This window comes from Phyllostomus discolor, chromosome 8, assembly GCF_004126475.2.
Source record: "Phyllostomus discolor isolate MPI-MPIP mPhyDis1 chromosome 8, mPhyDis1.pri.v3, whole genome shotgun sequence".
NCBI lineage: Eukaryota > Metazoa > Chordata > Mammalia > Chiroptera > Phyllostomidae > Phyllostomus > Phyllostomus discolor.
Window position 1 is genome coordinate 104,089,985 of NC_040910.2, and position 13,357 is coordinate 104,103,341.

At 58.3% G+C, this 13,357-nt stretch overlaps 1 protein-coding gene across 3 annotated transcripts in view; it reads left to right on the forward strand.

Moving 5' to 3' along the window:
* LASP1 (LIM and SH3 protein 1) overlaps positions 1-11,609 on the forward strand; it is a 38,315-nt gene extending 26,706 nt beyond the window's left edge. The window contains exons 5-7 of one of the 3 annotated variants that reach the window (XM_028520366.1): positions 5,681-5,831; positions 6,195-6,301; positions 8,607-11,609. In XM_028520366.1, the coding sequence (XP_028376167.1) occupies positions 5,681-5,831; positions 6,195-6,301; positions 8,607-8,780 (432 nt within the window). In that variant the 3' untranslated portion in view covers positions 8,781-11,609. The remainder of the gene's footprint in view (positions 1-5,680; positions 5,832-6,194; positions 6,302-8,606) is intronic. The other 2 variants (XM_028520367.2, XM_036033860.1) reach the window with 2 other exon arrangements.
* Positions 11,610-13,357: the final 1,748 nt, after the last annotated feature.

Below are 13,357 nucleotides of genomic sequence, written 5' to 3' on the forward strand. Positions count from 1 at the left end.
GCGCTGGATACAGTTCAGTACAGAACCGGTTCGTGTCCTGCAGGACCGTAAACCCATGAACTTCAGAGATGTCCTTGTGACGGGCAGAAATCCTTTGCATTTCCATTAGACTAAGATAACTAGCAGCTTATATTCCATAGGTTAGCATCAGCCTTGACAGCCGGGGCCTAAGTGGTAGAAAACAGTGACGTCGAACAAAATCCCAGCCCCAGAGTCGAGTGGCCTGAAGGCGGGCTTGCTGTACAGTCCTGTGGTATAATGTTTCAAAGTGTGTGCTGGTCTGCAGAGTTTTAATGGGTAACTCTGCATTTCTAAACGCTGTGGTTTTGTTTGAACTGATACTGTACCTGTAGCAGGTATTCTTCTGTATCTCACTTCTTTTGGGCAAACTGGGCTTAGAGATTCATCTCCACATTCGCGTGGAGTTATGGGGCCTCCTTTTTCTTCACTGTATAGTATTCCATTCCAGGCTTATACTGCATTTTATTGATTCTGGTGGGTGTTTGGAACATCTCTGTGTACTATGTACATCCTCACACAAGGTGCTCCCTGGCTGTCTCCCAGCATGCCCTCCTGCCCTCTCCCAGCACGCTCCCCAGCTCTCTCCCGAAATAAAATGAAATAAACAAAGGGAGGGAGGGAAAAAAAGAAGGAAGGAAAGAGAGAGCCGCCCTCATTCATATTTCCTAGTGTGTGTGTGGAGTGGGACTGCTGGGTCTTCCTTCAGCCTTACGGATGATGCCGGACCATCTTCCAAGCAGCTGCACTGACCTCCTCCCCGCATCGCTGAGGGTTCCCACTGATCTGTGCTCTTGGGCTTGTCCGTCTTAGCTATTTTCACTGTGTGTGGTGGTGTCTCCTTGTGGTTTTAACTCCCCTGTCTCTGACCACTAGTGAGCCTGAGCACATTTGCTTTTAAGGACAGAGTACGGTCAGTTTCCGACAGGGAGCTGTGTTGGTGGTGACGGAGAACCCGGGATCTGATGAGAGAGCTGGGCTCTGGCTTTACCCACCTTGGAACCGCCTCTCGCGCCTTGGGGGTGAGAATAGACGTTTTTCTCGGGCTGACTGAGAAAAGGAGATGAATCAAGCACACACCGGCACCAACTAGGCCCCCAACACATGGAAGCTGTTGTAAAAATAGACCCTGGCTGGTGAGCTGGTTGTTCCGTCCGAAGCCCAGTGGTGCCCCCTCGTCAGCCGTGACGCAGAGTCATGTGGGGGCGGCGCGTGGCGTCCGGCCTTCGTCTTCGCCGCCATCGGGGGAGCAGGGGGCTCAGGAAAAAGAGGACGTCGGGTTGCAGAGAAAGTGTGAGTTTTGGGGTGGACCCTGCAGTCCTGGCCAGCAGTGGCCCGGGTGGGTGGGCAGGGCCCCTAGGTTCGGACCCTGTTCATGTGGGTGTCAGGGCACCGTCAGAGCGCGGTATCCTCCCACGGTGGCCCGGGACGCTCCTTCAGCCGGGGCTCTGCTGCCGGTGCTGGACTTCGGGTGACCTCCACGGGGGCTCTTAGAAGATCAGAACTTTGAAGAGCTTGGAGCAGGCATGAGCCAGGCCCTTGGAATCTAGAAAATGTTTCTTTCCCTTTCGGATGTGCTAACAGCCTTTAATGTGCCCGTTTGCTTCTCAAGCCATTAGGTCCGTGGGCAAAGCAGTGACACAGTTCCCTCCCTGGCTGGGGGGGAGGGGAGGTGGGGGCTGGGGGGAGGGGAGGGGACCACACCGCACTGACGCTTTACCCAGGTGCCCAGGTGCCCAGGCAGGAGCGAGCTGCAGCCTCACCCCTCTCCCTCCCCTGCTGCCTCTGTGCGCCTGTCCTGAGTTTCCGTGCCTGGTGTCCTCTTCTCCCAGAGTTAGCGTGACCTTTCGATTGTCATCTCCTCTGAGACTGAGAGGGTGCCGTTCGTGTTTATTCCAGAACGGGAGACGTGAACCAGGACTAGGGGCAGATGCGGGCATGCGGCCGCCTGGCCCCGCACTTGTGCTCAGGAAGGGCCTGTCTGGCTGTGACTCTGTCCCCCTGTGCCCAGCCGCAGGAAGTCATTTAACTTCCGCGTTCCGTTGTCCTTCTCTGTAAAGTGGGAGTTAAGGTGGACCTGTCCGACTTACTCCTTAGGGTGACTGACACTCAGGCCAAGGGAGGTGATGTGCAAAGAGCCTTGAAAAACTTGTGAGCAGATGTGAAGGTCATTACTAGTAACAGTAGCAGGCGGTTCCTGCATCCGTAGGGAGAGGGATCTTTCATGGTCAGGCTGCCAGCACGTCACCCACCTGGGTCGGCTGGCTCTAATTTTATAAATATTTGCCCACGTATTGTGTCTTTTTAGGGAGCAAGATCAAGCCCACCAGCCAGCACTTGCTTTCCGCTCTCGGGTTTCGTTAGGTTCCTAGGGCTGACCTGGGAGCAGACGGTACCATGGTGCCATGTACAGATGAGGAAACTGAGGCCCAGGGGGGAGGGGCTCTCCCAAGGTCACACGAGTAAGTGAAGGGCTCGTGAGCTCTTGGGGCTGAGACAGGAGAGGGATGCTGCGGCCTGTGACGGGGACCGAGTCTGCGGGACAGACAGGGGATGGCACCGGCCTTGGCTCCTACAGGGAGACGCGCCCTTTTCCCCGAGGCTCTCTGTTGCCCTCCCCCCCCACTACTGCAGGTAGTCATGCTTGGAGGAGGGGCCTATTGCCCAGGGTCTCTGGGCCCCCAGCATCAGGGATACCTGTCCTCCAGCCCCCCTCCCAGCACCCTCGGGACCCATGCAGGCCTCTGTCCGCCTCCACATATGCCCTTGCCCTCCCCCGTCATCGGCTCCGGTCCGGCCTCTTTTCATTAACAGAAAGTAAACACAGGAAGCTGACCTTCCCCACTCGCAGGACAAAAGTCAGAAGGGCAGTTGCCTTGTGAGCCTAGAGGCCTCGGGAGGGGTGAACCCTCTGCTTGTTCCCCCAACCGATCAACTGATCGACCGATCTCTGGACAGGGCTCACTGAGGGAGTGGAGCTAGGGGAGACTCACCCTTGGGTGCTCTTCCGAGAGGGAGTTCGGAGATCTGATGAGTGTTCAGCCTGGCCAGGGCTGGCTCTGCCCCCTGAGGAATAGGCTCAGCTTGTGATTTCTCCTTTTGGGTGTGGGGCCCTGCTTGGGCAGAAGGGGAAAGGGCAGGAGGAGGAGAAGGCTAGTCCTGACCCAAACACCTAAAGGTGAGGCGCTCTCGGCCTCCAGCCTGGACCCATCCCGGGCGTTGCTGCTGCCAGCCTGCCCTCCTAGCCCGGGCCGCAGCGAGGAACCATCACCTGAGCCGGCAGAAGGGTGCAGGTGTGCCCAGCGGCCCACGCCCACAGACCTTTAGATCAGTTACCAGTGTGTCAGCCCTGCCTGGCCCAGGGTTAACTCTTGTCCTCCCTGCAAAGCTGATGCCAAGGGCGGGGAGAGAAGGCAACAGAGAAGGTGGGAATGGGTGGCCAGAGAGGCCCGCCCTGGGCTGGGCAGCTCCTCAGGCATTGGCCAGGGTTCCAGGGCACAGGGTCACTAGTCCCCTCTGCTGCAGGACAGAGGGCTCCCCCCACACCCCCGTTTGCCACTGGGAGAATCCCAGGGCAGGAAGCTGGTGAAGAGGAAGTGAGACCAGCTTCCACTCAAGTGGTCCGAGGCCTAGAGAGGCTTAAGGCCTGGGCCTGCCCGGGTCAGGACCAATTTCCCTCCGTGTCCTGCCTTCCGAGTTTCCTCTGGGGGTGGGGACCAGAATAGCCCCCCCTATTCTGTCACTCTCTGTCTCACTTCCTCCCCCACACCCGGCCTGGCCCGGCCCTCATGGGCCCCTGAAACCGTGCGCCTCCCCCTGGTTGCTCTCCTCCCACCAGTTCCTCTCCGCAGAGCCAGCAGACCCGGGTCTGTGAGGTGGGCCATGGGCGACCGGCCCCTGAGATGGTGGGGAGAATGCCTTAGACTTTTTGCCCTGGTTCTTTCTCATCTTCCGCTCTCCTCCATATCTTTTGTGTACGTTTTACAATGTGCTTTCCACATCTGTGATGCGCGACTTGTTATGTGATTTATAAAATAGACGTGATTTGGGGGGGCTGTGCTGACACATTTCACATGTTGCCGCCCAAGTGTTTGGACAGGCAGCGGTCAGCACACTTCTCCTGTGAAGGGCCAGAGAGCACGTATTTTAGGCTCAGAGGGCCAGTTGGCTTCCGTGGCAGCAGCTCAGCTCTGCAGTGATAACAGCATGAAAGCGGCCACAGGTGACGGGGACACGAGTGGGTGTGGCTGCGTCCCAATAAAACTTGACCTCTAGCCCTGGCTGGCATAGCTCAGTGGATTAAGCTCGGGCTGCAAACCAAAGTGTCGCAGGTTCGATTCCCAGTCAGGGCACATGCCTGGGTTGCAGGCCATGACCCCCAGCAACCGCACATTGATGTTTCTCTCTCTCTCTCTTTCTCTCTCCCTTCCGTCTCTAAAAAAATAAATTCTTAAAAAAAAAACCCAAAAACAAAAACTTGACCTCTAGACACCAACATGCGAATGTCAGAGAAAGTGCTCGTGTCACAAAATATTCCTTTTGGGCCCCCCACCCCCGTCATTGAAAAAACGAAGTCATGATTCTTACTCACGGACCCCAAGCAAATGGGCCGTGGGCCCTCGGGCCAGTTCGCCGACCTCTGCCCTAGATCCCTGGTTCCCAAACGTAAGCCTGCTTCTGACTCACCTGGGGAGCTTTTAAAAAAATGCATCGCCCGGAACCCGGGCCCCGATTCTGTCTGTGCCACAGAAGGCCCCGGGACCCGCCTTCTCACAAGCAGCCCAGGTGGGTCGGAAGCAGAGCGCCGGAAGGGCAGGTTTGTGAAAACGCAAACCTAGGAGGTCCCCAGGGCCTCGGCCTGCCCAGTTCAGCCAGTTCTTGCCGAGGGCTGGGGCGTGTGACTTCTCCTGGCCTCTTCTTGCCCATTTTGGGGATCTGATCAGAGGGGGACTCCATCTCCAAGAGAACGTCCAGCCTGACGTTTCTTGTCTCCAAAGGCTGGCGTCCTCGGGAGAGCACGCTTGGGCGCTGGCCTCCGCCGCGCATGCCCACGAGAGGCAGAACCACCTGGTGCTGATGAAGGGCACGGGCTCTGGAATTTGCATGTTCTTGGGCAACTCCCTTTGCCTTTCAGCGCCTGAGCTTCCTTCTTGTGTGGTTGTAGTCACCCCATCATAGGGTCACATGGGCCATGACGTGGAACACCAAGCACAGTGCCTGGCACCTAGTAGGTGCTCAGTAAACAGTCGCTGCTGGGGCTGCTCTTGGCCAGAGTGGAAGCAGGGCAGCCCCCCCCCCCCGCCCCCCCCCACGCCCCGTCCCATCCCTGCCATGTCCCTGCCACCAGCACGTGACAGCGACCACTCGCATTTGTCTGGTGCTTTAGCGTACATGGCCATTTTCCACTGGTCATCTCATTGCCTCCTCCTGCTACCCCGGGGGTAGCCACCCAGGTCCCATTTTATGGAGGCAGAAGCTGAGGCCCGGCAGGGTCACATGGCCTGTCCCAGGGCACACAGCTGGTGCACTCCCGCAAGGACCCGGCTTTCTCTGTCCAGAGCCCTCGGGGAGTCTTTCCCATCCCGGGATCTTGAGTGGCAACGGGAGGGAGACTAGGTTGGTTTTCTGTGGGTCCTTTACCCAGTGCTTTCGGCCCCTTCAGATAAAATACCACGAGGAGTTTGAGAAGAGCCGCATGGGCCCCGGTGGGGGAGAGGGCATGGAGCCCGAGCGGCGAGATTCCCAGGACAGCAGCAGCTACCGGAGACACCAGGAGCAGCAGCAGCCTCACCACATCCCGAGCAGCGCCCCAGGTGGGCAGGAGGCCGGTGAGGGTAGAGGGCTTGGGGCCAGACTGCCTGCAGGATGGGGAGAAGCCTGGTTCACGCACACCCTGGTCAGGTCCCATCCCCACCCCCAACCGAGGGCATGAACCCGGGCACGGGCCTGTGCCCGGGCCCTCCCAGTGTGATGGGGGGCTCCCAGTGTGATGGGGGCGGTGAGACACGCAGCCCCCACGGCAGCGTACACAGCACCTGGAAGTGTGCACACACAGTCACCTCTGAGAAGTGGGGGTGCAAATACATGATACGGGCTTGGGGGGGGATGGGAGAGGGCTCTGGGAGGGGCTGTTTCGGCAAGATAGTTTCTGAGCCCTGCCTCCTCCTGTCTTCCAGTTTTCCAGCAGCCCCCGCAGCAGCAGGCGGCCCCGTCCTACGGTGGCGGCTACAAGGAGCCTGCGGCCCCAGTCTCCATACAGCGCAGCGCCCCAGGCGGGGGCGGGGTGAGTAGCCCTGGCTAGAGGGTGGCGGTGAGAGGGTGAAGAACAGAGCAGTGAGGCCTGAGGCAGATCAGTAGGCCCAAGGAAGGACCCGAGGCAGAGATTTTTCTTAGAAACCCCACCCAGGAGGCCAGGCTTGCCCTGCGTTTTGACCCCAGTTCCTTTGTCATCTGCAGCTGATACGGATCTCAGCCTCCTGGGCAGGGCCCTGGGTGGGCCCTGGGGCCCTGTGTTTCAGCTCCGCCCCCTACTTCCTCCCCCCACACACACACCCAGGTTTTCTTAGTCCAGCTACCTGGGAGAGCAGACCAAGCGCTTTTCTGCTCAGGGCTTCCCTCACCTGGGCGCTGCCCCCCACTCTTCATGACCACCCCCATGTGCTTCAGATCTCAGCTTGCCCCTGCCTCTGGAGGGCCCCCCAAACCATCTCACATCAAGTGGGTCTCCCCTGACATTGCTGTCACGCCACCCCAGTGGTGTCCTTTAGAGCACGCTTTGCAACTGAGAACAGTTCTATTTATTCACTTCTGTGTCCCCCGCTGGACCGGAGGCTCTGAGTGCGCAGGGCGTTGCTCTGGTTTGCTTACTGTCGGCCAGGCACAGAGCGGGCCCTCGGCAGCTCTGCTGAAGGAGTGAACGAGCAGAGGAGGAAGTGAGGCGTTCTTATCAGTCCTTAGAGTTGAGGTTCCAGCCACTCACAGGTGCGGCTGAGCCGCCCTTGTGGAGCTCCTGGCAGGGCTCAGCTCCTCTGGGCTGCGTGCCTGGGAATTCAGAGCAGCTCATGTAGGACCAGGAGGGACAATACTTAGAGGAATAAACTAGCCAGTCTTCTTGGAGCTCATGTTCTGGTGTGAGACAAACAGGAAAGCAGTAAGGAGGTGTACAACGAAAGGTCAGGTGGTGGCACGTGCCGTGAAGACAAAAACCGTAGTAGTAGGGTAAGGGGAGAGAGAGCAGCGAAGTCCTCAGGACAGTGAGGGAGTGAGCAGTGCAAGGCGACCAGCGAGTGCAAAGGCCCCGAGGCAGGAGGAGGCTAGGGGAGTTCGAGGACGACCGGCAGGAAGGCTCAGAGGACTGGAGAGGGAGTGAGGGTAGGAGATGATGTCAGATCATGCAGCCACTTGTAGGCACAGGAAGGCCTTTGTGACTGATGAGCGGTGCAGAACGAGGGGTTTGACCTGTGTTTCTAAAAGATGGCTCCAGCCGCTATTTTGAGAAGAGGCGAGGGCGGAAGCAGAGACATGAGTTAGGAGGCTGTTGCCGGATACAGGCATAGATGGTGGCCACTCAGCCCAAAAGGTAGAGCCGGAGTTGGTGATAAGGGAACTCTTATCCCGTAGACTTGGGAGCTAAGGGAGTAGGGTTTTGTTGCTTGGGGGGAAAGTTTGAAATGGAGTGCTAACGAGGATGGGGGACCTGTGGAGGATTTGAAGCCAGGGAGTAACACGATCTGGTTTGCATTTTGGGAAGTCCCCCTGAAATCACAGTGGGTGAGCCCTGGGAGGGGCAAACCAGAGACTGGTCTAGGCAGGGGTCCCAGCAGCAGGACGGAGTAGGGGACACGGGAGGCAGTCAAGGGGCTCACCTAGCCCTGGACCCACTGGTACCGGGCCCATTGCCAGCCTCCACACAGGTCCCAGGGCCTGGCCCCGGGACCACAAGGCTGAGCTGACTCCCCCAGAGATCATTTAATGTCAAGGGGAGTGAGATTGGAGTATGTTAGAGTCATGCCCGCTTCCAAGACCACAGCTGGAGTTCACGTGCTTCCACTGGGTTTTCCTAGAGCTTTAAGCGTAGGACTGGCTGAGGTGCCAAGGTAGAAATCTCTCATGACACCTGGAGCCTTTTCTCCCAAGAATAGGCTTTTGTCCTGAACTTGGGAATGAAGCCAGGCTTATCACAGCTTGAAAAAAAAAAGAAGAAGAAGAAAGACTGGCGTTTACAATAATACAGATAACCGTGTACAAGGCGTATCATATTTTGAAACTCACCGGCCGTGTGTCCGTGGGACCTTGCCGCGTTCTGCTTTCAAGGGCTGGAGCCGGGCTCTTGCGACCTCGCTCCCTGGCTCACGCCTGCCGCTCAGTAGAGGCGGAGTAGTCGGGCGCGCGCAGAAAGGGAGCCCAAGAGGCGAGAAACTTGCGGGCGGAGCCCAGCCCTTCCCTCTCCCCCAGCGCTGGCCCAGTGCTCACCCCCGTTCTGCTCAGGGCCCCGGACAGTCAGGAAGGCAGGCCAGGGGGGTCTCCCGGGGGATGGGGGTGCTCGCTGGGCCCTGGGCTGACGCCGCCCCCGTCCCCGCCCCCCGCAGAAGCGGTACCGCGCGGTCTACGACTACAGCGCCGCCGACGAGGACGAGGTCTCCTTCCAGGACGGGGACACCATCGTCAACGTGCAGCAGATCGATGACGGCTGGATGTACGGGACCGTGGAGCGCACCGGCGACACGGGGATGCTGCCGGCCAACTACGTGGAGGCCATCTGAGCCCACGGGCGCCGCCTCGCCCACCCTCCTCCAGTGCATTCCACGGCATCGCATCGTCCCGGGCGCGGCCCGCCCGCCCCTCAGTGTCTCTTGTGTTTTCAGATCTGCCACAGCTTTCTCCTCCCACCCTCCTCCAGCTGCTTTTGCCAACTGAAGCCTTGTTCTGCCACTTTCGCGGGCTCCTCCCTCTGGCAGGTTTTCCCCACGACCGATGTCTTGGTTTTCTCTCTAGACCGAACGGGTGTGGGCCTTCCCCTGGGGGAGGCCGAGGCCCGTAGGGCCACCCCAGAATGGGGGTCCCCTTGGCTCCCAGGCCTCTACCTTCTCTCTGTTCTGGCCGCTCGGACCCTCCCGCCCACCACCTCACACACCTGAACATTCCAGGCTGGGGTGAGCCCCAGACCCCCGGCCCCCCAGGGCAGGAACTTCATGCATTCCCCGGAGTGGGGTCCCCCCGCCCTTGCCCCTGGGGTGGGACGGGTGGGGGGCTGCCACTGTGTAGGCACCAGTGAGAGGGCTTTCCCTGAAAGATGGGGCTGCTGGCCCTCTGAGGGGTGCCTGCCACCCTCTCCCCTTCTCAGAGACAGCAGAGGAGGGTACAGTTCCCACTCTGGGGCCCATGTCTCCTCGCACGGTTCCTCCGCACACTGTGATTTCGCTCTCCTGCGCCCGCAGATGGGTGTGGGCTCGGAGCTCCCCAGGAAGCACGGCTTGGGTCAAGTCCTGGCCCTTCTCACGTGTAGGGACAGCTGCAGGAAGGGAGGGAACAGGGTGTTCTCTCCCGGAGCCCTTTTTTCCCCCCTCACTCTCCCAACCCCCAGGGGCCCCGGCTTGCCTCCTTGACTGGAGGCTGTGGTCCTCACAGGTGAGGCAAGGAAGCCTTGGGCCTTCGGCCTTTGAGGCTCAGCCCCCGGCCCCCATCTGGGCCAGGTGTGCCGCTCCTCCCGACTCCTCCTCCTGGGAGGATGTCCTCCCCGTGGCCTCCCCTCCCCCACCCGTTCCCCAGTGGACCAGGACTGGGCGTGTGGGGGGAGGAGTGTGTGTGTCTGTAGGTGTGTGAGCCAGTGTGAGTGTGAGCCAGCGTGAGTGTGAGCGAAGGGGCAGGGTGCGGGCTGCAGGAGTCTGTGGGCTTACGTGGGGGTACACAGAACGGTTCTCCCCGGATACTTTCCTCGAAACCCACAGAGGCGGGGGAGGGGAGGCCCTAGGGGAGAGACGTCCCTTCATTTCCTTCGGAATGAAAATTCCTCCTTCTGTCCAGGAACGGAGGCAGCCCACCTACCCTTCTTGCAGTGTGCTGGGCAGAAGTGAGAGGATGATGGGAGATGGGTGGGGGCAGGCATCGTAGCTCCGGGCACGCTCTCTCTCATCTGCTGTCTCCGTGTCCCGCGCTGCAGAACAGGCGCCAGAGGACCCTGCGTTACCCACGCTGTGGGTGCCTTACTCTGGGTGCTCTCGCCCCAGTCCTCTCCCTTACCTAACTAAAGCCCCCTTGAGGTGTTGGGAGAGGGTCCCAGGGCTACAAAACTGGACGCACAGACCCTGGGATGAGGAAGGGAGAGTGGTGCTATCTCCAAGTCCCTTCTGTCCCTCGCTGGAGGCTGTGACAACCCTGTCCTGGCTTTATTCATCTCCCGGCTTTCTCGTTACCCTCTGGGCCACCCCCTCCCATCTCCACTCTGAGCCACTCGGGCCCCTTAGGGACAACTTTGCATCCTCTCACCCTGCGGCCGTGGGCTGCAGGCACAATCAGCAAGTCCTCGCTGCTTGTGAGTCAAGTTGGGAATACTTACCCCAAACCAGAGAGCTTAGGAAATGACTGTGGGGGGGGGGAGCCCCTGCCTGACCAAGCACCCCTTTTCCTGCTTGGCCTCAGCCAGGTGAGGGCAGAGGGAGGGTCTCGTACAGGGTGGTTTGGGGGATGAGGGAGCAATATTGGGAGCCTTGGGAGAGGCGCTGGGTCATCCCATTTCCTCTTGATCTCAAAGCACAACATGGATTGTGGGACCAAAGGTCAAAGATGCGCCCTGCAGAGGACCTGTGGTCTGGAGGGGGGAGGAGGGGCAAGGAGCAGCCTTTTAACTCAGCTTCATTTCCCTTCCAAAAAAGCAAGGCAGGCCGGCCACTGGAATCTTTCTGCTGGCCCTCTGCTCCTCCCATCCTAAAAATAGGGGGCCTTATACACCCCAGAGAGAGGAGGGATTGTCACACTGGTGCTGAGGGACCCAGGGGCTGCTGGGAGTCCTGTTCCTTTCCAGAACCATCCATCCCTAAAGGAGCACAGAAGCGGGGGCTGGGCGGAGGCCCGGATCTTCTCATAGTTCACAGAGGTCTTTCAGCCCGTGTCCCAGGAAAGGAGATACATCAAAACTAGAATGTGAACATAACGTTAGTGGACCAATAATAAAATGCAAGAAGCCCAATGGTGAGAAAGTGAATTTTCTCAACACTGCTTCCTGTTTTCTTCCTCATGTCCCTCCAGGGAAAACTATTGCTTAATTTCTGCCTTTTTTTCCTCTTCACATAAGCACTTTTGGGCCTCCCCCCCTTTTTTTTTAATAGCTGGAAAATACCACCCACAGACCTGTATTTAAAAAGAAACAAATGACCACGTGAAACTTGCCTCTGTCCAAACATTTCATCCGTGTGTGTGAGCTGTCACTCATCCTTTTATATGGGGTGGTTGTCTCTTCCCGGTCTGTTTGGTCCCCTCCCTCGTGGGCTTGTGCTTGGGATCAAACCCTTCTGGCCTGTTATGATTCTGAACATTTGACTTGGACCACAAGTGAATCTGGTGACTCAAATAAAAGTATAATTTTTACCTGTGGACTTCGTTTTCGCTCTGGCTCAGACGTGCAGCTGGTGTGTGTGCCATCTGTTTGGGGGCGTTGGCCCGTCACTCTCCCGGGAGCCCCGCCATCCTTCAGGGAGAGACCGGTTTGGAAGCTGTCAGCCTAGAGTGGCAATTTGCCTTGGCACACGCTCCCTGCTTATTCGTGGAGGACTCCCCACTGGTCTGCTCTGGATACATCTGCCCAACTTGCAGACACACCCAGAAGCCTCCCAGAGTTCCTGTACTCCCGGACTGTCTCCCCCACCAGCCAGGGCACTCCCGGGGCAGGTAACCGGTCTGATTCATTTTAACTCCCCCCAGAGCTCGCACAGGGCCAGGCACAGCTGCTCAGCCAATATTTGTTGAATTAACGAATGAGCTCAGCAGTCAGGCAGGCGGTGTCAGCTCTCTGCCTGCCCATGGGAGGGACTCGGCACATCCTCGAGGAAGAAAATGATGGAGAGACCGGGACAGTCTGCAGTGGGATAAGACGGAGGAAGCCGTCTGCTGGGTGGGCTGACGAACCAAAGCAGTACTCGTGATACCTTATGAATGTGACCTTGAACACAGGTTTTTTTATTTGATCTCATTAGCGTGATACCTTATGGATGTGATTTTGAACACAGGTGTTTTTAATTTAACTTATTTATTTGAGGGAAGGGAGGGAGAAAGAGAGAGAGAGGAACATCAATGTGCGGTTGCTGGGGGCCGTGGCCTGCAACCCAGGCATGTGCCCTGACTGGGAATTGAACCTGCAATGCTTTGGTTTGCAGCCCGTGCTCAATCCACTGAGCTACACCAGCCAGGGCTTGAACACACGTTTTTTTATTTGATCTTATTAGCTCTACGAGAGCAGTAACTACCGTGATGTCCATCGTACAGACAGGGTTCACTGAAACCCAGAACGTTGGTGGGAGTCACACAGCTGGACTGGAGGTCCAGAGCTGGAGGCCTTAGGAACCCCGGTGTGATGCTCGCAGCCTCCTGCCACCTTGCTGGGGTGGGCTGTGGGCCTGTGGCTGCTTCGCCTTTCATTGTGTTATCTCCTGTGCTCTGTCCTTCACTCCAGGGCGCTGGGTCTAACCTCGGACTGGAAGGCCAGGCGGCCTTCTCCCTTCTGTCGGGCTGGGAAGGGGGCGGTGGGAGAGAAGGAATCCAGACCCTTCCGCCCTGGCTCAGGGCGACCAGTCCGTCCAATGTCCGACTGTTTGTGCCGAGACACATTTCCTGCTTGGTGCTCAGAAATGAAGGCATTCTCTAGCTTCAGGACAACAGCAGGGTGGAGAAGAAAAGGGCTTCCCCGAACTGAGCTGGAATCGAGCTTTCCTAATCAAGAGAGTGATAACAATCAGGAGAATGACGGGCAGGCCTGTGTGTCAGCAGGGCTGAGCAGCGTGGGCAGTGTCAGGCAGCACTGGGTGGGATAATTAAAGACAATACCGACACCTGCTTCTCCTCTGAACGCGCCGGCTGCCTAATATTTTCCCACCAGGAGGGAATGAGTTGGCAAATCTTGCCTCTGGTAGGCCTGCCCCCCTTTTGTCTGGGAGCTGCAGCCCCTTCTCCCCAGGAGGCTCCATTCACCTGAGCAGTTGGAGGGCACAGCCTGCCTGGGGTGGGGGGTTGGGGGGTGGGTAAACACTCTGCCTCCCGGGGATGGGCCAGTGGGAGGAGCTGCTAGGCCCTCTTCTACCAGCAAGAGGAGGGGAGATAACTAATTCTTCACCCCTTCAAAAGAGTAATT